Consider the following 24,154-nt stretch of genomic DNA (forward strand, 5'->3'; position numbering starts at 1 on the left):
TCAAAAAGTGGGAGGGCCATGGCCTCCTGGTCCCCCCGTTTTGGTGCCGGTGGCATAAGCCCTGTAGTCCTGAGTCAGCTCTGGCCCAGATTTACTTCTGTGTAATCACATCGCTCAGGGGGATGAATAATCAACTCCCTGCCCGACATAGTTATACCAACCTAGCCCCATGTAGACAGTGCTATGTCAGCGGGAGAGCTTCTTCTGCTGACACAGCTACCACCTCTCCGGAAGGTGGATTAACTAAGCCGACAGGAGAGCGCTCTTCCGATGTATTAGAGTGTCTGCATGAAAGTGCTACAGCGGCGCAGCTGTGCCGATACAGCATTTTAAATGTAGACCTGCCCTCACTTGACACAGGCTCTGAGACTTGAGGAGGTGGCACTAGCGTGCATGGGGTGTTATTTGCTGTATAGACATACCCTAAGTCTCCCATGAGGCTACAGAGTCATTCTCTTTCTCAGGCCCACTCACTCTAAGTCTCTATCCAAAGTGGAACAGATTTAACAGGAGAGATGGCGGAATATCTCATAGTTCAGTGGTTAATGCACTCTCCTGAGAGGTGGCAGAACCCTGTTCAAATCCTTTGTCCCCATCAGACAAAGGGAGGAATTGAACCTGGATGTCCCAGGTAAGTGCTCTAACCACCAGGCTAAAAGTTACAATGGAGACAGCACCTCTACTTCCTCCTCCAGCCTGATTTTGAATAGCCTGATCCAACATGTCTACTGGATTGGGCCCCATGGTAGTGGTGCTGAAACAATTTTTTAGTGGGGATGCTGAAGGCAGAAACCACGTATTTGAGTTATTACTACTTCAAGCCAGGGAGTGTGGCAGCGCCTCAGCACCCCTAGTTCCAGCACCTCTGCCCCATAGGTAAAATAAACTTCCCCAGTTTGAATTATGGATTGCACTGGGGTTTAGGCAGGAGATATCTATGAACAAAATCCAGAAAGTCTCAAACCCAATCATCTGCTGTAACCACTACACTGCCTCTTTAGCTCTTTGATGTGGATAACAGAAGTATAAAATATAGGTAGAATATTTACAGTTTATTCTCCTACAGTAGGTTAATAGACTGCCACTAAACTCTTGAAAAAATCCTGACTTTAGCGGAACATTTATAATCTCGTGTAAGGTGTGCTTTCAGAATGAGGTAGTGATGTAATGTATTCTACAGTGCATCAGAACAATTCAAGAACAGCTCTCTGCTAATAAAAACAGACTGAGGAGGAAAGGGAGGAGAGGGAGAGAGATGGGAATGGGAATACAGCTTGGTAGGGGGAGGGTGGGAAAGAGCAATGCTTTACAGAAAGTCAAGATTTAGGTGTTGTTTAGTTTAAAATAAAATACTACTGTAGCAAAAGGTGCTAATGATCACTGATATTTGAGCACCACCCAGGATGAAATGCTCCATAAAGAGAGTTTAAGGATGTCATGTAGTAAATGCAGTCAAAGAGTCTTTAAGGGTAATATACAGGCTTAAAGAAATCCTTTTTGCCTCAGTCTTTAGCTTCTGAGCTTCCTTTCTGTTGCCGAGCAGATATCCAGAAGACTAATGGTCAGGGCACCTTTCCACACCATTTGGCCTGAGCAGGAGCCTTGGACTTAGGCATTTCCCAGTCCAGATATAAAGTACAGGGGCTGAGGGAGGAAAAGGACAGGGTGGGAGGGTGGGTGGCTGTTCAGGTAAGCAGTTAGATCTGTTTTGAGTTTTGTGTTAACCCTGGACAGAGCTAGAAGCACAAAACAGGTGTTTCATTCTTGGACAGAGGAATGGGCCATATCTGAGGTTTCTGCAAAAGGCATTGCCTGCTTGCAGTTTGTTACCACCTCTGTTCAAAGAAACAGGGCTTGTATACATAGTTTTATTTATTTACAAAAAGAAAGCAACTAACTCTGCATCACTGATTTGTGCTCCAAACAGGAAACTGACATACACGGTCCCCATAATCTCCTTTTGCTCAGCAAAGGGGAAACAATAGAGATAATCTGTAGAGTTTTGAACCAGCTTGTAGAATTCTGCTGTATATCCTTATAAGGCAGACAATAACAGATAGGGTTAGGGGAACAACGCTGCTCAGGCCGCTGCCTTTCAAGTAGAACTGAGAGGCTGAGTAAATACAGTACCCTTAGAGAACTTGATCTTGGGGTAATTAATAACTGCTATGTCAATAAGACACTGATTGACTGGGTGGGCCAGTGTAGTGTTGTTCCGAATGACTAGAAGTAGTTTGAGAGGTTGAAATAATGCTGTGAAGGTGGGAACAGGGTCAGTCTCATGTTATTTACAATAACATGGAAGCTTGAGTGTGTTGAGGACAATATTACTAAGACCCTGTCTACACTGGCAAGTTTCTGCACAGTAAAGCAGCTTTCTGCATTGTAACTCCCAAGGTGTACACACTGCTAAGCCACTTAGTGAGCAGAAACTGTAAAAAAACCCCATCCTGATGAGAGGCGTACAGCTTTCTGTGAAGGGGGTACAGCACCCTGGTCAATTACTGCGCTGCGATTAGCCTCTGGGAGGTGTCCCCAATGCCTGTTCTTGCCTCTCTGGTCATCGGTTTGAACTCTACTGCCCTGCCCTCAGGTGACCAACTGTCATCCCTACCCCGTAAATTCCTTTGGAATTTTGAAAGTCCCCTTCCTGTTTGCTCGGTGATGCGTGCAGTGATCTCAGCATATCTTTCCAGGTTTCCATGCACCAGGTGATCCCCCGCTTGGAGCAATGCAGACTTGGAGAAGACCCTCCCTTGATTCCCTGTTCACCCTCAGAAGTGGGATATCTTCCATAATGAACACAGCTTGTGGAAAATGTGGGGACAGGAATGATTATCAGCCCCTCCTACATTGCTGGCTCTCCCCAAGAGCTACGTGCCCAGTGTACAGTAGGGTCCAGGAACATTGATTTACTCCGCCCCTGCGGCTACTCACCATTTTGGGGGTCTGGTGGCTCGTGTGTTGGCCTAGGGTCAGCCAGTTAGTGACAGGTATGTGAATACTGGCTATGTTTTAAATCACTGAATCAGTGTTCTGTGTGTTGCAAACAATACTGCTTCTGTAAAATGTTGCATTTTGGCTTCACATGGATGACCTTGGGAGCCCAGCCTCCCTCTTTGTTATCGCTGGCTGAACAGCTGTGTAGAATTAGAAAGCGGCCAAGAAGAACTAAGGAGGACTTTCTGCGTGAGGTTAGGATGCACTCTGTGGCCAAAAAACAAGAATTGAAGGAGTGGTGAGACAGTGAGAAGAGAGACCGAAAGGAGAACGCGGCACGCCACAATGAAGTCATGGAGCGGCTCTTAAACGTTATGGAGAGCCAAGTGGACAGGCTCCAGGCGATATTAACACTGCAAACCAAGCAGCTCCGCGCCCGCACTCCGCTGCAGCTGTTGTCATAAAACTCTTTCCCATGATTCTGCCCAGGCACTGCCAACACACCCTTATCAACCTCCTGGCTTCAGTCTGTACCTGCGGCATTCCCCTCCTCCCCCGTCACAGTCCCGCACTGCGGACTCCCAGTACCCACTGCACTCAACACCCGTCTCTCTGCAGTTTAGCCCTGTTGGAAGTACAGTACCCACTGCACTGTACTCCAGAGGTGAAGGTTGGATATGATCCCTGGACATACACAAATCTTCAACCATCCGGGACTCCACCTCATGCTGGGACCTTCCCTTCCCCCATCCCCCGCAGTGTTGATGTGTTTTTTTTGTTTGTCTCTTTCCTCCAGTTGTTGTTTTTTAATAAAAGAATTGTGTTTGTTTGAAAGCAATTTGTATTCTATTAATTGAAAGCAAACAAAGCCCTGGAAAGCAACAGGCAATTTTCTTAAAGCTTCATATTGCATCATCTGCACCAATCACCATTGCCTCCTAACATTACAAGCACTGCAACAAATATTAGTGGCTTTCAGTTTCAAATTGCTGCCTCAAGGCATCCCTGATCCTTATGGCCCCTCTAATAGCCCTGGTCTCTGGATGTTCAAATTCAGCCTCCAGGCACTGCGTCTCAGCATTCCAGCCCTGAGTGAAGCTTTCACCCTTCCCGTCACAAATATTATGGAGCGTACAGCACGCAGCTATAAGCATAGGAATATTGTCATCAGCCAGGTCCAGCTTCCCATATAGGCAGCGCCAGTGGGCCTTTATATGGCCAAAAGCACACTCAACAGTCATTCTGCACTTGCTCAGCCTGTTGTTGAACTGCTCCTTGCTGCTGTCAAGGTGCCCTGTGTATGGCTTCATAAGCCACGGCATTAAGGATCACAGTGGGCATTTCGACTTCCCCTACGGTGATCTTCTAGTCTGGGAAGAAAGTCCCTGCTTGCAGCTTCCTGAACAGGCCAGTATTCCAAAAGATGTATGCGTCATGCACCTTTCCAGACCAGCGTGCGTTAATGTCCGTAAAATGCCCACGATGATCCACAAGTGCCTGGAGAGCCATACAGAAATACCCCTTCCAATTAATGTACTTGGTGGCTAGATGGTCTGGTGCCAGAATTGGAATATGCATGCCATCTATCGCCCCTCCGCAGTTAGGGAAGCCCATTTGTGCAAAGCCATCCACAATGTCACGCACATTGCCCAGAGTCACGGTCTTTCAGAGCAGGATGCAATTAATGGCCCTGCACACGTCTGTCAACACGAGTCCAACTGTGGAGTTTCCCATTCCGAACTGGTTAGCAACCGATCGGTAGCAGTCTGGAGTAGCCAGCTTCCACAGTGAAATCGCCACACGCTTCTCCAATGGCAGGGGAGCTCTCATTCTCATGGCCTTGTGCAGCAGGGCTGAGGAGAGCTCCTCACACCGTCCCATGAATGTGACTTTCCTCATCCAAAAGTTCTGCAGCCACTGCTTGTCATCCCAGACGTGCATGATGATATGATCCCACCACTCAGGCCTTGTTTCCCAAGGCAAAAAGTGGTGTTCCATTGTGGTCAGCACCTCCATGAATGCCACAAGCAATCTTGTGTCATAGCTACTATGCATGGCAAGATCAATATCGCACTCCTCTTGCCTTTGTATCTTAAGGAATAATTCCACTGCCATTCATGATATGTTGGTCAGCACGAGCAGCATACTGGTCAACAGTTCAGGATCCATTCCTGCAGACCGAAGAGGCAGAGTGCGCAGTGCAAAAACCATTGAAAGATGGTACCAAATGCGGACAGAAGCACAGGGATTGCTGGGATGCAAAGCAATGCATCACAGGGCATTAGGACAGGATCCAGGATGCCCCATGACACCCCCCCGCCTTCCCACAACTCTTAGCAGCAGAAGAGGAAGAGATGCTCCATGGGATAGCTGCCCAGAGTGCACCGCTCCAAATACCGCTGCAAGTGCTGCAAGTGTGAACACGCTATTTTGCAGGTAGCTGACAGTGTGAACATACAACAGCAGTTTCGTTAAGTGCTCTCTGAGTGGTGCGGTAACTGCCGGCACCATAACTCTGCCAGTGTAGACATACCCTTAGGAACACCATTTCCCCCTGCACACTCTTTTGTCCATCTCCTTTAAAATTTGAGTCTTTCGTAAGCTTATAAATTCCCAAGTGCACCATGGCAAAACTATATGATACTAAAGGGGAGTTTGCTGACTAGAAAGGAGAAGCGGGGCGGGGGGGGGAGAAAGACTGTTTAAGGTCAGTGGTAATGAAGCTGAGAAGGGGAGAGTAAGGAACAAAGAGAAGTGTGGGATCAGTGCAGGCAATTTCAAAATAATAGGAAATTAACAAAGGGGAGAAAGATTAATGGGAATTTACATCAGTATATACTCAGCTCCTCCTTCCACCCAAAACACCAGTAAAATATCTCTGCTCTGCATTCTTGCTTGGCAGAAGCGGCTAAGCACATCTCCTTGATCAATGAGAGTTAGAATTGCATAAACTGCACCTATGGGCTTTTTTATTATTATTATTGTTGCATCTTTAACCAAAATTAATAAATTAATAGTATGCAAAGTGAACTCTTTTCATGCATCCGATGAAGTGAGCTGTAGCTCACGAAAGCTTATGCTCTAATAAATTTGTTAGTCTCTAAGGTGCCACGGGTACTCCTTTTCTTTTTGCAAAGTGAACTCTGTGAGTCACAAGATTTTTTGGCATATTACTGTTTAATTTTAAATGGTACATCACAGTTACAAAGTTAGAGTTAAATAACTTTATTCTCTGAAATTAAAAAAATCTTCAGTTTCATTGTACTGTGTAATAAATGCATAAAATTCTAACTTTCTCCCCTGTAAATTAAATTTCCTTAATTGAGCCATAATACCACCAGACAATTATTTTCTTTCAACAAGCAGATTGAATTTGTTTCCCTTTTAAGACCAAGCATTTTTTTTATGGAGTCCTTAATAAACCATATCACAAAATGCTTCCTGTATTGCAAAATGCTTCAAATTATTTCATGTTACTATACAGTATACCATGATCTGTGCTGTGTTTGATATAACTTGAATTGTGGTTGGCAAGATAGTGGTTTGTACAGTATGGATTTTTAATGTACCTTGTACATACAGCTACCACACAGTTTTGCCCGGAGCAACAATCGTTTGCCATCGTTTGGAATTTGTGCTGCAAAATTATTTGTATCAGTGTCACAATGCAATATCATTACACAACTCTATCCTGTTGTCATGCAACATTCTATCACTGTGCAACATTATCATGCCACAGCACAATGTTGTGATGACTTTCAGGGCAGTTCAATAATGTGGGACTGATCCACTGAAACTGGGATAATGCTTTAAAATTCAGGATGGGTAACATATCTACTACATTGGGCAGCGCTGAAAGTCCTATTTTTAAAAGCTGAATAATTACTTTTTCTAACTTGACAAAAAAACCCTAAAATGTCCAAGTGTCATTTAGCTTTTCACTGTTTATGGAAAAGACTGAAAATGAAGAGAGTTTGTATATGCATATAAACCTTTAGCAGATGAGTTGGAGTTACATTTTGGTGTCTATCTCCAACTGGGAATATAAAGTCAAATTTTGGGCTCTTTTTATGGGCTCTTCTTTTCTTTTAGTACAGCCAGTGAAACTTTATTATCATCCCACACATTTTGAAAGAGCTCTTTCTCACTTTAGTGGCCGGGCCCCTTAACACAGATTCCCACATATTCATTGAATCATTCAAGAACTTTTAAAGCTTTGTTCATACTAATTTTTCCTTGATCGTGACATGAAAATGCGTTCTTGAAAATCATGTAAGGTTACATGGGCTGTGTGGACCTAGGCAAAAATTCAGACTTGGGATCCTAGAGCTAGGAATCTAAATCTGCATCTATATTTATGTGGCCTGATTTTTCTAGAGCAGCTGCAGTTGGCACAGCACTAGTGACAATCAGCTACATTTTAGCATCCTACATAGAATTGAACATATTGGCCCTACTCTTGAGAATTTTTAACTGTTGCTTTCAAAAGTAGTTTATGTCCATTCAGGTAAAGCACCAGTTGGCAAAAGCACATACATTGAAATGGTCAAGAAGTAATGCTGAAAAATATTTCAGGAATGAGAAAAATAATAGTGTTAAGGATCCCATCCACACCGGAGCATAGACTAGCCTAGCTAGAAAATCATTCCTGACACCTGCATTAGAACATGAGTGCAGTGAGCACAACTTGGCATTTCAGTGTGGATAGTTTGTTTAAATAAATTGTGACCTAAGACCGGTATGGTTTCAGCAGATGGATGTCTGGTGGGAGGCTGGGTCAGCCTATTTGAAACGTACTTCTAATGAAAACTGAGCTTCTCAAACATGGTCCCAGGAGCTGGGCCTTTCAGACAAGCATAAACGAGTGTGATGCCAGATCAGATCCCAAGAGCTGCTAAGGGCAGGTGTGAGCACGTGAGTTACAGCTGGGAAAGCCTGGGGATGCCTGACAGATTCCCCCCTGCCTGGGACCTGACTGCCAGTAGGTGCTTCTCTGACTACATGACACTCAGTATTCTGGATTCAGAGTAGCAGCCGTATTAGTTTGTATCTGCAAAAAGGAGTACTTGTGGCACCTTACAGACTAACAAATTTATTTGAGCATAAGCTTTCGTGAGCTACAGCTCACTTCATCGGATGCATTCAGTTGGCAAATACAGTAGGGGGATTTTATATACACAAAGAATGTGAAACAATGGGTGTTACCAAACACACTGTGATGAAAGTGATCAGGTAAGGTAAGCTATTACCAGCAGGAGAGAAAAAAAATCTTTTGTAGTGATAATCAAGGTGGGCCAGTTCCAGCAGTTGACAAGAACCTGTGAGGAACTGGGGGGGGGGGGAGTAAACAAGGGGAAATAGTTTTACTTTGTGTAACGACCCATCCACTCCCAGTCTCTATTCACGCCTAATGTAATGGTGTCCAGTTTGCAAATTAATTCCAACTCAGCAGTCTCTCATTGGAGTCTGTTTCTGACGTTTTTTTGTTGAAGAATTGCCATTTTTAGGTCTGATCCGATGAAGTGAGCTGTAGTTCACGAAAGCTTATGCTCAAATAAATGTGTTAGTCTCTCAGGTGCCACAAGTCCTCCTTTTCTTTTTTTGCGAATACAGACTAACACGGCTGCTCCTCTGAAACCACTTTTAGGTCTGTAATCAAGGAGGAGACCAGGGAGACTGAAGTGTTCTCCGACTGGTTTTTGAATGTTATAATTTTTGGCATCTGATTTGTGTCCACTTATTCTTTTACATAGAGACTGTCCGATTTGGCCATGTACGTGGCAGAGGGAGACCCCCTCCCTGCCCCCATCGGACTCTAGCTCGGCCCGGCCCCGCTTGCAGCACTGCTAGGCCCAGTTGGTTACTAGACGGGGGAGGGGGGATAAAGGAAAATCATCTCAAACCTATGCCCACCGACGGGAGGGCCTGAAGCGCAGCAAGCTCACCCCCTTGCGCCTGCGCAGTAATATTGGCCTAGAGGACTCCTTTGCGCCTGTGCAGTTGCTGAAGTTCCGAAGCGAAGCAGCCGCGGCTGGGGAGAGGGGTTGGCGCATGCGCAGTGGTGGTAGCCTGATCTCTGAGGCGGGGAGGCGGCGCGGGGGTTGATCTCCCCCATTTAACGGAGCGGGGACCGAGCCCGGCGCTTTTGCGTGCCCGTGCTGGAGAAGCAAAGCGCCCGGCGGGATTCCTGGGGCGAGTCGCCGCCTCCTCTAGTCCGTGAAGCCCTCTCCACCCCGCCTATCCCCGCCCGGGACTACTGCGGCCGGTGCACGCAAAATGGCGGAGGGGGAGCTGAATGTGGATAGCCTCATCACCCGGCTGCTGGAAGGTGAGCGAGCCCCACCTCCCGGCACGTACACGCGGGGGGGGGGGCGAGGCAGGAGATTCCCCCCCCCCCCCCCGCGCGCGCGCACACACAGAGCGAGGGGCGGCATCCTTCCTAGCCCCGCACCCGGAGGGGAGGAGACGAAGGGGGCGAGGGGGCAAGGCGGGATCCTTCCCAACCACACGAGGGGGAGGGGGCGCAAGGCGGGACCCTGCTCAACCCTACGCGCGCCCAGCAGGAGATGGGGCTGAGGCTCTTGGCCCAGTGGGGGGAGGGAGAGCAGCAGCAGCGAAGGAAGGATGGGGAGGGGGGGTCACTCCCGCGATGCTAGGTGCTCTAAGCTATTTCAGTGATGGGGGGGGGGGGGAACACGCCGTACTGCTACTTACTTTGCTGCTGAGACTGAGAGGGGTGGAGAAGGTAGGTAGGCGATGTCCTGGGGGCACTGGCACCTTCGCCATCAGAGTGTGCTGTTATGTTAGAGGGGCCGTCAAGGGCTAGTGCTTTGAAACATTATATTTGCACCAATATGCAGGAGGGCGGTGTGTGTGTGTGTGTGTGTGTGTGTGTGTGTGTGTGTAAACGCGCCCTCTTGGCGGGGTCTCTGTAATGCGAATGCCTGGCTCGTATCAGTGATGCATGTGTTTAAACCCCAGGATTGTCCTGCTAAAGCTGCCCGGGTGATGGGTGAGATAGAAAAGCCTAGCTAGTGGGAGGTCTCTCCCTCTTTCCCATCAGGTTAGTAGCACTTTTTCATGGCTTACAAAAATTGACAAATGTTAGGGATGGTTTTGTGTGTGTGTGTGTGTAAGGGGAAGCAGAAGGAATTTTGTCTAATGCAGTTCCTATGCCCAGCTCTGAGCCTATTTCTAATGGTGGCTATAGAGAAAGAGAATAATCAGTGAAGGGGTCAATATGCTTTTTTTTCAGTACCAAAGATATTTTTTGTTAAGGTAAGGGAAAACAGTTGATTAAATACCCATTTGCCAAGGAGCAGGATACTACTTCTCTCCTTAGCATCATCATTTGATGATCTTGGATAGGGACTATCCAGTCTTCCCAGCCTCCTTCTCTTGCCCCTGACAAATATCTGGTGAGGGAAGAGAACAGGTACGGATCTGTGTGGTTCATTTTTAAAATGGATGTAACTTCTGGATTTGGAAGGCTACCAAAGTGACATTCATACAGGTTTTGTTTTGGAGTGGGGATTCTTGGCCTGGAAGAGAGAAACAGAAGCTTAATAAATCTGTTTGAATTTTGTATATCCTCTAATTTTTGGGTGGTATCTTGTTTAACTACATTGGAAATGTAACGTAATATATAGGTTTGTGAATATCCTATTGTAGTCATTCCTTCATCCTTCTGAGGGTGAAATGGAGTGGTGAATGCATTACTAGGATGTTATCGAGTGTATAATGAGCAACACTTAAAGAAATAACAAATCTTTTGTGTTCTTCGTTGTTGGTTCTATTACTATGTCTGTATTTAAAGTATCCAGTGTGGTATGAGAACTTGCAGGTGCCTGTATTTATAATTAAATGTAGGTAGATATTGTTGTCTGTTCAGCATTGGGCAAGAGTTCATTTCTGTGAGTGACTTGAAGCTTGAAACACTGTTAACAAGTTTTAACAAGTCACTTTTACCAATGAAGGCTGTATTCTGTTTTGTTTTTACTCCTGTAATTACAGATAGGCCCACTTGTGACCTAGTCAGCATTCACTTCCTATCGTAAGCTCAATTTTCAGGGTGAGGGTGGAGTGTGTGGAAAATGCTCTGGCTCAGATCTTTGTCTGGGATAGCACTTTCCAATATGTTTTAATTGTTTTCACTTTATTCATTTATAAATTATAGACTTGTGTTTTTAAAAAGTTGCTGTTATGTTAGTGTCTAAGCCTGCCTGTTACCATTATCTTAAAGTATTAGCCTATTAAGACAATAAAGCTAAAAACTTGTGTATATGTCCAGTAATTGTTTTGTTTTTTTTATCTGAAGTGTATATCCATATTAAAGTAGTTTATAAAATAATACAAAGTGTTTCAAGGGTGTATGTGACTGTTAGTCTCAGGTCACAGCCACCTTGTAGGTACTTAGATTCACAGTCAAGACTGTATTGGGGAAATTCGTGCTTAAATCTTTTCACAATATTACAATGTGTATGATAAAGGCAAATTTTAGACTTAACTGTTCAAATTTGTGCAAATCTTTGTACAGACAACTTTTTCTAAGCAATCTTTAAAATCTAAGATTTTGATTTACTTTTTGTTTGACTTGAGTATAAACAAAAAAGATTTTCCTTAACTTTGACTGAACCAGAAATATTTTTTTTTCTTCACTTACCTCCCACTAAGTTTAACAGAGCTTGTACAACTTCTCTCTGCATCAGAGGGAAATTAGATCCCTATATCACTGCATTGTTCTTGTGTGTGTTTTTGTAGGCATCTCCAAACAGGTATGGGGTTTTTTGCTTCAATTTAAATTTTTGCTTATATTTCACATCTTCCAGTTTCTGCACTATGAATGTACCATAGGTGAATAAAAGCTTGAGTACTGCAGTTTTAACTTTAAAGTTTCTTATATGTAATCAGATACTTAGCAATTTATAATTTGTTATGGCATTGCTTCTACTTTGGTAAAGTTGCAGTGTAAAATGTGTTTCAAGCAAAAAGTAAGCCTGTTAATCCTCAATCTAGGAGCAATATGTTGCATATTGTCAATTGTTTTTGCCATTTCCAATTAGATGGCCAGAAATAGTGGTTTTATAGTGTAAAAATGTTATTAAAAGCTTTAAGAGAATCTTATTGCAGTGTGTTGGTCCATAGCATGTTCTAGGGCCTTCTGCTCCCTTTAAATGAAATGGATGGTTTTAACTTTGAACAGCAATTACAGTAGTCTTTCAATAGCTGCTGCTTACAGCTCATTTTTGCAATGTACTAACTCAAGGTTTCTCAAGTATCAGAGGGTAGCTGTGTTAGTCTGTTTCCAAAAAAACAACAAAAATTCCAGTGGCACCTTAAAGACTAACAGATTTATGAGCATAAGCTTTAGTGAGTAAAAACCCCACTTCAGATGCATGAAGTGAAAATTACAGATGGAGACGTAAATATACTGACATGAAGAGAAGGGAGTTTGGTTTTTACCCGAAGGGGGCTTTTACCCACAAAAGCTTATGCTCATATAAATCTTAGTCTTTAAGGTGCCACTGGACACCTTGTAGTTTTTTCAGGGTTTCTCAAACTTCATTGCACTGCAACCCCCTTCTGACAACAAAAATTACGACATGACCCCAGGAGGAGGGACTGAGCTTGCCCAAACCCTGCTGCCCTGGGGTGAGGGGGGGCCCAAGCCCTACTGCCACGGGAAGGGGGGGAGGAGCAAAGCTGAAACCCAAGGGCTTCAGCCCCAGGCAGGGGCCATGTAACCTGAGTCCCGCTGTCCAGGGCTAAAGCTGTTGGGCTTCAGCTTTGGCCCTGGACAGTTTGGCTCAGGCTTCAGATTCATCCCTAGGCAGTGGGGCTCGGGCTTTGGCCCCAGGCCCCAGCAAATCTAAGCCAGCCCTGTTAACCCTGTTAAAATGGGACTGTGACCCACAGTTTGAGAACTACTGTACTAACTACTGCTACTTATAAAAATAGCAGCAGTAGCAACAAACTTCTGCCCTCTTTAGGTTGCTGGATGACTACACCTGTTTTTGAACATAAATCTAGCTGTGATGATCCATGCACTCACTTTGACTGGATTTAGTACTGTAATTGCCTGTGCCTTAGTCAATCAAGGCCAATTAAACTCCATCTTGTACAACACAGAGCAACCTGTCTCTCTTGATCAGAACTAGCTGCTGAGAGCACATCAGTTGATTCCACCCTCCACTTGCCTCCCTTTTGTTGCTAAGTCCTAGTTCTCAAAGATCAGAAGCATATGACCTTTGAGAATGCTTTACCATCTGAAGCTCATGGACACCTGCACTCATGAACACACACATTTCAAAGAATGGAAACTCTTGAGAGCTGGAAGGCAAGCTTCTTAATGCTGGATTCTAGACTAAACACTCCTCTTGAAGAGATCAGAGCAATTCTTAGATTGGCTTGTCAGCAACCATTGCAAAACTCACCTTTTCATAGCATTAGATTCCCATACATGCTAGAGAACTTAGATTTTTCCCTCCCTTTTTAAGTGGTGAACTCCAGGATGCAAAGAGGAGCCCATTTTGAATTCACTTTCTTTATTTGTAACTTGTCCAGAATATAAATGCTACTGTTATTGGTGCCTTAAAATGGTGGTTCTCAACCAGGGGTATGTGTACCACTGGGGGTATACAGAGGTCATCTTGGAGGTATATCAACTCATCTAGATATTTGCCTAGTTTTACAACAGGGTACATAAAAGCACTAGTGAAGTCAGTACGAACTAAAATTTCATACAGACAACTTTATACTGCTCTATACACTGAAATGTAAGTAAAATATTTATGTTCCAATTGATTTATTTTATAATTGTATGGTAAAAATAAGAAAGTAAGCAATTTTTCAGCAATAGTGTGCTCTGATACTTTTTGCCTTTTTTCTTTTTTTATAAGCAAGTAGTTTTTAAGAGACATGTAACTTGGGGTATGCAAGACAAATCAGACACTCCTGAAAGGGGTACAATAGTCTAGAAAGGTTGAGAACCACTGCCTTAGAAGTACCTATTGTGTAAAGAAAACAAGGAGAATGAATACTGCATGCTATGAGTAAACTGACTAGCTTATAAATTATGCTGCTAGCACAGAACATAGCAGGCACGCCTTGTCCTTTGTCTCGTTTCCCTGCCCTCCAGCTCCTAAAAGCTGGCAGACATACACCCCTATTCTTCTTGCACTGGGATGGGGAGAGAGACCCTCTGCTTTTTCACTTAATGCTTGCAGACATGTGCCATAAGCCTGGTCTTTGAACCTGGTGGCTGATATTGAGTTATAGCAACTAGATACAGGATGTGTTGACTAGGGAGCTGCTGAGAATCGGGGCTTATCTAGACACAGAAGTTGTGTTGGTCTAACTTAAAGCAGCTTTAAAACTTAAGCCAGTACAAACCTCTCTGTGGACACACCTGTTTGAAATTGATTTTGTATTGTAGTAGCACCTAGGAGCCCCCATCATAGAACAGATCCCCTTTGTGTTAGATACTGTACAAACACAAAATAAAGACTATTCCCTGCTTCACAGAGCTCTGTTTAGCTTCAGCCAGTAAATTTACTGAAGTAAACTAAACATAAGAGTTTCATAGATTATAAAGCCAGAAGAACATTGTAATCACGTTGTCTGCCATCCTGTATAACACAGCATATAGGACTTCCCTAGATTAATTTCTGTTTGAACTGGAGCATTGAGTACATCACTAAGGTATGCTTTCCAATCCTTTAATCCAGTGGTTCTCAGAATGTGGGTCAGGACCATAAAGTGGGTCAGGACCCCATTTTAATGGGGTTGCCAAGGCTAGCATTAGACTTGTTGGGGCCTGAGGCTGAAGCCGATGCCTGAGCCCCACCGCCCAGGGCTGAAGCCCTTAGGCTTCAGCTTTCTCTCCCACATCCCTTCAGAGGTGGCAGAGCTTGGGCAGGTCGAGGCTTCAGTCCCTCCTCCTGACAACAAAAATTACAATACGACCGGAAGGGGTTTGCGGTGCAATAAAGTTTGAGAACCACTGTTTTTTTAATCATTCTTATGGCTCTCTTCTAGACCCACTTCAATTTTCAACATCCTTCTTGAATTGTGGACACAAGTAGTGGGCATAGTACTACAGCAGTGGTTGCCCCAGTGCCAAATACAGATGTAATATTCCCCTGTTTATGTATCCAAGGATTGCGTTAGGCCTTTTGGCCAGAGCATCACCAAACAGGTTTAAATCAATATAAGGCCTGATCTACACTTAGGTTTGCTGGAATAGCTATATTGGTTGGGGTGTGAAAAATTACACACTTGAGCTCCGTAGTGAAGCTGACCGAACCCTTTGTTGTTGTAGAAAGCATCTACAGTATAGCGTTTACAGTGGCACAGCTGCAGTGCTGTAGCTGTGAAACTGTAGAGCCCATAATGTAAATCATTGGTAATCAATAGACGGATCGCAGGCCAAATCCAGACTGCCAGCTGCTTTTGAGTGGACCATGAAGTCTCTTTGTATACTTATTGCCATTATTGATATTGTGGTGTGAAAAATGTTTCTCTGGAGTCTGGACCTTAACTATAACTTGACCAAGAAATTTGGACCTTGACCGAAAAAATAAGGCTGTTCCCTGGTGACATACTCTGTGACAATTTTTCTTTCTAAATGCTGACTTTTAGACCAGGCATAAGAAAGCTTACTAGTTCTGTTAATGCTGGTTCATCAAACTGTCGGTCACCTGATAAGATGTGAAACCTTATTACATAACTTATTACATTTATTCAAAATTTAAGAGACACTCGGACTTTATGGAACATTTCAGAAGCTTACAGTTTAAAGAAAGGTAATGGTCTCAGCTGGTTCCCTCTCTGGTAAAGTCTGAGACGTTTGCTGATATAAGACTTGTTTCCATAGTCAAGAAAAACTGCAAGTGCGCAATCAAGTGGAGAAAACTTATTTTAGCCTCCTATTTTAAAAATTGATTTTTTGGGAATTTCACTTCATTGGACAGTTGTAGCTACTTGAATATAGAAGCAAGAAAGTCTGCCGGTAACATGAAACTCAAACAGCCTCTCATATAGTTCTGGGAGAGAATTGCAGCCAAGGTACATTCTTTAGAAACAGTGTCCTTTTTCAGCAAAAAATTACAATTGTCTGTTTATCTAAAGGTTGCTATAAGATTGGTGGTCGAAGGTTTCTTAAGCTTTACTTGCTGCATCTGCAGCACTTGGAGCATAGCCAGCTTCCAGAGCAGCAATGGAAAGAAACAGTTGTTTAAAATAATAAATTGCATGTCAAAGCACTTTATGCCATGTAGCAGTAGTTTCAAATTCTTTGAAATATGTGTAAATCTAGTTAGTGATGTCCATTTGTTTTGTGGAACTATTGACATTTTGTGTAATTAAGGTTCAATAACAAATATTGAAAAAACAAACTAGGTTACACTTGGCTTTAAAATCATGTCATTTGGACTAGTCTGTCCTTTAACTACAGTTTCATCAAGATTCTAGGAGTTCATTAAAACACAAGAATAGAGAGAGACACAAATGTTTCACTATTGACAGAATAAAAGTTTTTATATACTATACAACATTGGTTCTAGCTCAAACAATTTTTGAGGTAGAGGCCACTAAAATCGGATAGGAATTGTAAATATGTAAGGGAGGCAAGAGCATGAGAGACTTTTAAGCTGTACATTGCAAACCCCCAGAGCTGAAATTAATCCTTGGAAAGATGCAACTCCAAACTTTCTAATTGCTGCTGTTAGTTTCCATCCCTGGTGGTGTGAGGTAATTTACTTAAAATCACTGGTTCCTCTGACCAGATTTAAAAAAAAAAAAAAAAAAAAATACAAGCAGTCTTCAGTTTCTTAGTCATCCTTGTCTAGTCAACCCTTGCTACACAGTACCAGTAACTTGAAAAAAACCTCTTGCTTTTCTAGATTTACACCTAAGGTTTCATACTCTGAAGCTGTTACATTTTGTCTTTTTATATTTGTCATAGTAAAATAGTGTGCATTGCGCAGTATTTGTACTGTGCAATGTTGGGACCTAACCCTGCAATGTACTAAACATCTTTAATTCCTGTTGATTTTAATAGGAGTTAGACACTTGGCACCTTGCAGGGTCAGGTCTTCATGCAAAACTCAAAGTAAAGGCTGAGATTGGAATAGTTCCAAAATGAAAACTAAGCTCAATTCAAACCATTCAGTATTGTGGAAGAAAATGACAAACTGTTTTGGTGGTTTTGAAAGATCACTTTTCTTCCTTTTCACAAAGCACTTAAGCATAAAGGAGCCACCATGCTTTTTCACTTTCTTCTCTCTTACATTATTGCTCCAAAAATGTTTTATACTTGGCTTGTGGGGAAAATAATTTGGCAGTCTGGGATAATGCTGTTGTATGCTATATCACAGAATGGATCGTCATAGATGTGGGAAATGAGGGACATTCTCAGAAAAGAAAAATAGAACTAGAAAAGTTCATCACAAGGATACACAAACAAATTATGAAAAATAGATTGCAAGGAACAAACTGTCATTTTTGATTCAGATATAAAGTATCATAGATACAGTGGAGGGAGGGAGAGTATAACAAGGAAAAAAGAAGCAAGATACCAGTTTGCTTTATCTTCTCCCCCTGAAAAAAAACTTCAGAGACAATTGTAATAGTGTATTCAGTTTCAACTGATAGTATTGGGAGGGCAGGCGTATCTTGAAATTAATATTGGGTAGGGAGGGTAACAAAAAGGCGGAAATCGTATTGTATTTTAAACATCAGTCCCAAAGGGCATTAAAATCATAAACTAGCCTATTTTTAGCAATCTGTAAATCCTGCAGCTGTTGAATTGGGGGAGAGAGCATGCTAAAAACCTTGTCCCTTTGGATGACCTCATTATTGTAAATAAGGAAAATTTCAGTTTGCTGCTTTTGTATCTCATTAAGGTTGTAACAAAGTATTGATCATTTAACGCATTTCTATTTATATACTCCGTGGCATGTAAATAAGTTTTAGCCTGAATCCCTCAACTTTCCTGCGTTCAGAGTATAGCTACATTTTAATAGAGGTGAGGAAAAAACAATTATTTAATTTTAATAGAATGTGCTTTTAAAGTGGACAATTGAGCTGAATTTTTTTTATTTAAGTCAGTGACCAGGGATGTGGTTGTGGATTTTTAGAAAAATCCAATCAATGCAATTAGTACTGTGTGTTCTAATGTGAAGCATACTATATTTGGCAATTTAGCAAGGTCAAGTTTCATATGAAACTGACCTCATGAAAGAACATCAGATCTTACTGATTAACAATGTAATGTGTAACATGTTCCTTCAGAATTTTTAGGGTGTTTGAAAAACTTCATCTTAAGCTTGTCTCCAAAGCATAAGGTTTTTTTTTTGTTTTTTTTTTACTTTTGTGGTACAATTTCATGCTTTCTTAATGTAGACTAGTTCCTTTTAGTATTTCAACAAACCCCACAATTCCTAAAAAAATAAATAGCAAGTTAAAGTAGTGTGGGCTGGATGAATGGACTACAAGGTGAATAGAAAGCTGGCTAGATCATCAGGCTCTACAGGTAGTGATCAATAGCTCCATGTCTAATTGGCAGCCAGTATCAAGTGGAGTGCCTCAATGGTCAGTCCTGGGGCCGGTTTTGTTCAATATCTTCAATGCTCTGGAGGATGGCATGGATTGCACCATCAGCAAGTTTGCAGATGACACTAAACTGGGAGGAGTGGTAGATGTGCTTGAGGGTAGGGACAGGATACAGAGGGACCTAGACAAATTCGAGGATTGGGCCAAAAGACATCTGATGAGGTTCAACAAGGACAAGTGCAGAGTCCTGCACTTGGGATTCTTCCATCCTATGCACTGCTACAGACTAGGGCAGGTGTCTCAAACTCAAATGACCACAAGGGCCACATGAGGACGAGTACATTGGCCCGAGGGCCGCATCACTGACACCCACCTCCCTGCTGCCCCAGGCCCAGCCCCCACTCCACCCCTTCCATGAGGTCCCACCTCTTCCAACCCCTTCCCTGAAATCCCCACCCCCAACTCCTCCCCATCCCTGCCCCCAGGGACTGCAGGGTGTGGCGGGGGCTCAGGGCAGAGGGTTGGGGGTGCAGGAAGGGTGTGGGGGGCAGGCTCCGGCCCGGCGTGCAACAGTCCGGCGCATGCCGGGGGCAGGGCAGGTTTCCTGCCCACTCTGCCCCTGGGCCTCTCTGGGAAGTGGCTGGAACCTGGAGGATGGGGGGCAGAGGGCTCTCTGTGTTGCACTGGCTGCTCCTCCAGGTACCTCCCCTGAGGCTCCCATTGGCTGCGGTTCCCTGTTCCTGGCCAATGGGAGCTGCAGGGGACGGTGCCTGGAAGCAAGCCTCCCCTCCCAAGGTTCCGGCCGCTTCCCAGAGCGGTGTGGGGGCAGGGAGCCTGCCCTGCTGCCAGTGGGTGCTGGGTTGGAGCCGCTCTAAGTGCATGGGGGGGGGAGAGGGGAGGGCACGGCGGCTCGCAGGCCACAGTAAAAAATCCCGTGGGCCATGTGTTTGAGACCCCTGGACTAGGGACTAAGTGGTTAGACAGCAGTCCTACAGAAAAGGACCTAGGGGTTACCGTGGAAGAGAAGCTGGATATGAGTCAACAGTGTGCCATTGTTGCCAAGAAGGCTAACGGCATTTTGGGTTGTATAAGTAGGAGCATTGTCAGCAGATCAAGGGACGTGATCATTCCCCTCTATTTGGCATTGGTGAGGCCTCATCTGGAGTAGTATGTGCAGTTTTGGGGCCAACGCTACAAGAAGGATGTGGAAAAATTGGAAAGAGTTCAGCGGAGGGCAACAAAAATGTTTAGGGGGCTGGAACACATGACTTATGAGGAGAGGCTGAGGGAACTGGGAACTGAGTCTGCAGAAGAGAAGAATGAGAGGGGTTTTGATAGCTGCTTTCAACTGTCTGAAGGAGGTTCCAAAGAGGATGGATCTACGCTGTTCTCGGTGGTAGCAGATGACAGAACAAGGAGTAATGGTCTCAAGTTGCAGTGGGGGAGGTTTAGGTTGGATATTAGGAAAAACTCTCTCACTAGGAGGGTGGTAAAGCACTGGAATGGGTTACCTAGGGAGGTGGTGGAATCTCCTTCTGTTGAGGTTTTTAAGGTCAGGCTTGACAAAGTTCTGTCTAGGATGATTTAGTTGGGGATTGGCCCTGCTTTAAGCAGGGGGTTGGACTAGATGACCTCCTGAGGTCCCTTCCAACCTGATATTCTATGATTCCATGAAATCTTAACATTAAATAATTAGCTTTGCACATAGTATGTATGCTTAGCTGATTTGCAAGTTATATATCAAACTATCAGGTTAGACAACTAAGTCAAAGAGCCACAGGAGAAAAAGTTTAACTAACAAACCTTAGCTTGTATTCAAAAGTTGTCAAGAATTTTCCCCCTTACTTTCTACCTTCTAAAAGATTATTAATGTTTTTCATTACTGTCTTTCTGTTTTGTAGGCATTGTACTCACCATTCTCTAAAAATGGAGCTGCAATTATTTTTTTTTAAGCTTTGAATTTACATATTACTTTACCTGGTGAGCTTTTCATGCAGTAAGCTAATCTTCCACATTGCTGGGGGGAAGGATTGGTGTTTCTGTTTGTACAACATAAGTACTCTTGCTCATGGTTTGGGTCTTACTGTCATACTAATAGTAATACAATTTAAGAAAACAGAGTAAATGCAATCATAGAGCAGGAACTAGATTAGAAAGTTAGACTTCATAATTGAGTTTGTGGGCTTGGCCTTGAATGTGATGAACTTCTCCCATCTGGTGAATTAAGATTTGTTTTGATCACTAAAATCTTGATTATTGCATACCTGTCTCCAGTTTAGTTTTAGAAACTGTCAAACTATAGACTGCAGAATTGGGAGTGGCACATCATTGCTTTTATGCTAAAAGGCTGTGGTATGTATGTATAAGGGCCAGGGTCCGTTTACAGTATAACTGCATTAGCTTGACTCCAAAATTGGAGATGTAGCTATAAAAATGTTTTAATGTAGGTGCATTCTAACAAGTTAAGTGGACTTGGGGCATGGGTGAGAATTTTTGTTGCATTGTTTACTAGCCAGTATTCCTAGAAAAGGTCAAAATCAGTTTTCTGGAGCTTTGCCTGATGTCTCCAGAATTTGTATCCCCTTGCACAAAAATGGTAGCACCCATCAGAAGTCCCACAGATAACATTCTTGTTGAACTATAGAACTCCCCCTTTTTTAAACCAAAAAAAATTTAAAATTATAATAGTCCTTCCCTTCAAGAATGTCTACTTTTTTGAAAACTAAAATGCCAAAACAGATCCCCCCCCCCCACTCCTCAGCATGTTGTCATAGGGTCACAGAGTACTCATCCTTTCCATGGGATGATAATACTTAGTGTACTCATGCTGTCTAACATGTGTATGTTGCTGAGGTTGGGGTTAAAATTGTTGTGTAACTGTGAAGAATTTAGTGTGTTTTGGCTGTCCATGTTGGTGTACAGGATTTACATAAGGACAGAGTCAGTCAAAGTGGTTAATATGGTGTGGAGGGGTTGAGGTATGTTAAAGGATATCTAACTGGACACTTCTCTGCTTTTATGGGTTTGCTTAGGTGTGTGATCCCTTAAGCATCCTAAATTGGCTTTAAATGATGTTTGTTCTTTGTGGAAATAAATGAGTTCTGACGGACAGTTCCATTTTCTTAAAATTAGACTTAAATTCTACTCATAAAGAACATCTTGCATTCTTTCCGTAAAACAATCTTGCTCTGAATGCCTTCCTTTTCTTTTTGATTGCAAGTTTACTGTAGGCTTGGATTCCATCCCTACCTCTGCCACAATCTATTTAAATCACCTTTATCTAACAGTGGCCACTCGGTTCTTTAGTAAAATGGGGATAATACCATCACCTCACAAATCTCTTGTAAAGATTGATGTTTAGTGTACTTGTATACTATATTGTGGTGTTTCATAAATAAAGCTATAAGAACATTAATAATTCTGCATTCAGTGCAGTAAATAAGGCATGGGGTCACATGGTGTATAAACAAATGCTGGTTGACAGTTGTCAGTCCTGTGCTCTGAATGAGCCAAGAATTTTGTGAAGGGGGAGGCGGGGTGAGGTGGAGAGAAGAGAAAGTGTTATGTGATCATATAATTAAAGACTGTCATGCCTACATGAAAGAGGGCCAAGTTAAGGTTGCTCAGGTCACCATATTTCTGGCAATCCTAATTTTTAACTGCTTGACTTTGCAGCTTTGACCCTTATATTAAAAGTTACATTAATATAGGTCGAGGACACTTAGGATGACAATTGTACAATTTGTTAAAATAACATAAAAATACTGATGTTTGAAGGAGAAGCTGTCATGCAGTAGGGAAAAACTAGTCTTCTCAAGTATCAAGTCCTGAGTAGTGAGATGTAAAGCCACTGTAGATGCTGAAACTAATCTAGTATTAGTCTCCATCCCAAGCCTGATTCCCAACATTGCACCAATTTATATTCTTCTAAAACTAGAGGATGCAAGCATAACATAATCCGTTTTAACCCTCCTCCCAGTGACCTTTGTTTACTGTAGTTTTTTGCTGTTTGTCTAACATAGATGAATCTCTTTGGGGGCAGGGATCTATTCTTAGTTGTCTAAACACCATGCACATGCACAGCATTACATAAATAGTAATCTGAGTCCCTATCATTACCTAGGCACTTCTGAAATATAATCAGAGCGCCTTGATATAGCACAGGTCATTATGTATAAAATAACACCTTTTTTTCTGATTTCAAAACCATGTTGAAAAATGTTTGCTTAATCCTAAAGCTTTGTCTTACAGTACACCTGGGAAAATGGCAATGGTGGATTACTGTTGTGGATTACTTTCCTAGTGTAGTTGGAGGTTTCTTATGGCTTTTTTTTTTTTAATTTAGAGGGCCTCTTCAAGATTTGTAGTATGGAGAGCAATTCTAGTTTTGCATGGTTCTTTGAGAAAGTTAACTATGTAATCAATTTGAATAAGTTTGAAACTTGTGTTTAAGTATAATGAAGAAGCTTATACTCTTGATTTGGTTGTTTTGGGCACTTTTTTTTCCCTAATCTCAGAAACAGATTAAAACTGGATAAAAGCTTTTGTGGTCATATGTAGAATTCTTGAATTTCCTTGAATCCTGTCAGTGTGATATTGAATTGAAATTGCACTGGTACAGGGGTTCTCAAACGGGGGTCAGGACCCCTCAAGGGGTCACAAGGTTATTACATGGAGGGTTGTGAGCTGTCAGCCTGCACCCCAAACCCTGCTTTGCCTCAAACATTTATAAAGTGTTAAATATATAAAAACATGTTTTTAATTTATAAGGTGGGGGTCACACTCAGAGGCTTGCTGTGTGAAAGGGGTCACCAGTGTAAAAAAAAAAAAAGAGAACCGCTGCACTAGTAGTATAGTTTCATTTCCTAGTGAAAGATGAGGCTAGTGTCCTTGTCCTGATAGACTAAGGGTAGGTAGGTCTTCGCTGCAGAGTTAACTGTGGTAATCAATACGCTGGGGCTTACCCTGCATTGGCCTAACTTGGGTGTGAGTGGCTGCTTCCACAGTGGTGCTGTACTTGTATGAGGTGCTAGGACTTCTGGGGTCCTATTCATGATGCTTAGTTTGGCAGTGAGCTGTGCCATTTTGTTGTTTTGTTTTTTTTTTTTTTGTTGTTGTTGTCTCCCTCCCCCCCTTCCCCCAGTGAATTGTAGGAGAGCTTGTCAGCCTTTCCAGGCACATGAGGGGAATTGTGCGATGGCATTGGAATACTATCAGCAGGGCTGTCCTTAGGCATATGCAGAATACGCAACTGTGTAGGGCACCATGAAATTTGGGGCACCAAATTGCCCCGAATTTCATGGTGCCCTACACAGCTGCGTATTCTGCGTATGCGGCAGCGCCGGCAACCATCCCCATCCCCCAGCTGGCCCCCCTGTGTGTTCCTACGGGAGTGTGGGCTCCGGGACAACTCCCTCTGCCCCTGCCCTGCCTCTTCTCTCCCCCCTGCCCATTTTTCACCCCTTCTCCTAAGCCCCCTCCCCCAGCACTGGCCTGGCATTGGCAGCTGGGGTCACACCTATCCATGCACTCACTGGCGGTGGCAGGAACCAGAGAAACCCAGCTCGCTCCGCTGGTTCCCTGCTATGTTGTGCGGCGGGAGGCGGCCCTCTTCCCCTGAGCAACACTGCTGGGGCAGGGGGAGCATAGCAGTCTGGGCTCA

At 43.3% G+C, this 24,154-nt stretch overlaps 1 protein-coding gene and 1 long non-coding RNA gene across 3 annotated transcripts in view; one reads left to right on the forward strand and one right to left on the reverse strand.

The window, feature by feature from the left end:
* Positions 1 to 8,898: 8,898 nt before the first annotated feature.
* The window catches only part of PPP1CB (protein phosphatase 1 catalytic subunit beta), a 50,560-nt gene continuing 35,304 nt past the window's right edge, over positions 8,899 to 24,154 (forward strand). Inside the window, exon 1 of one of the 2 annotated variants that reach the window (XM_038395959.2) lies at positions 8,899 to 9,268. In XM_038395959.2, coding sequence (XP_038251887.1) covers positions 9,217 to 9,268 — 52 coding nt within the window. In that variant the 5' untranslated portion in view covers positions 8,899 to 9,216. The remainder of the gene's footprint in view (positions 9,269 to 24,154) is intronic. The other variant, XM_043511636.1, reaches the window with a different exon arrangement.
* LOC122459476 lies at positions 11,596 to 17,769 on the reverse strand. Its single transcript, XR_006280195.1, has 3 exons — positions 16,204 to 17,769; positions 14,101 to 14,104; positions 11,596 to 11,608 (listed from the first exon to the last, which is right to left on the reverse strand). It is a non-coding gene; the product is annotated as an uncharacterized LOC122459476 (long non-coding RNA).

Source organism: Dermochelys coriacea, chromosome 3 (genome assembly GCF_009764565.3).
Source record: "Dermochelys coriacea isolate rDerCor1 chromosome 3, rDerCor1.pri.v4, whole genome shotgun sequence".
In the NCBI taxonomy this organism is placed as follows: Eukaryota; Metazoa; Chordata; order Testudines; family Dermochelyidae; genus Dermochelys; species Dermochelys coriacea.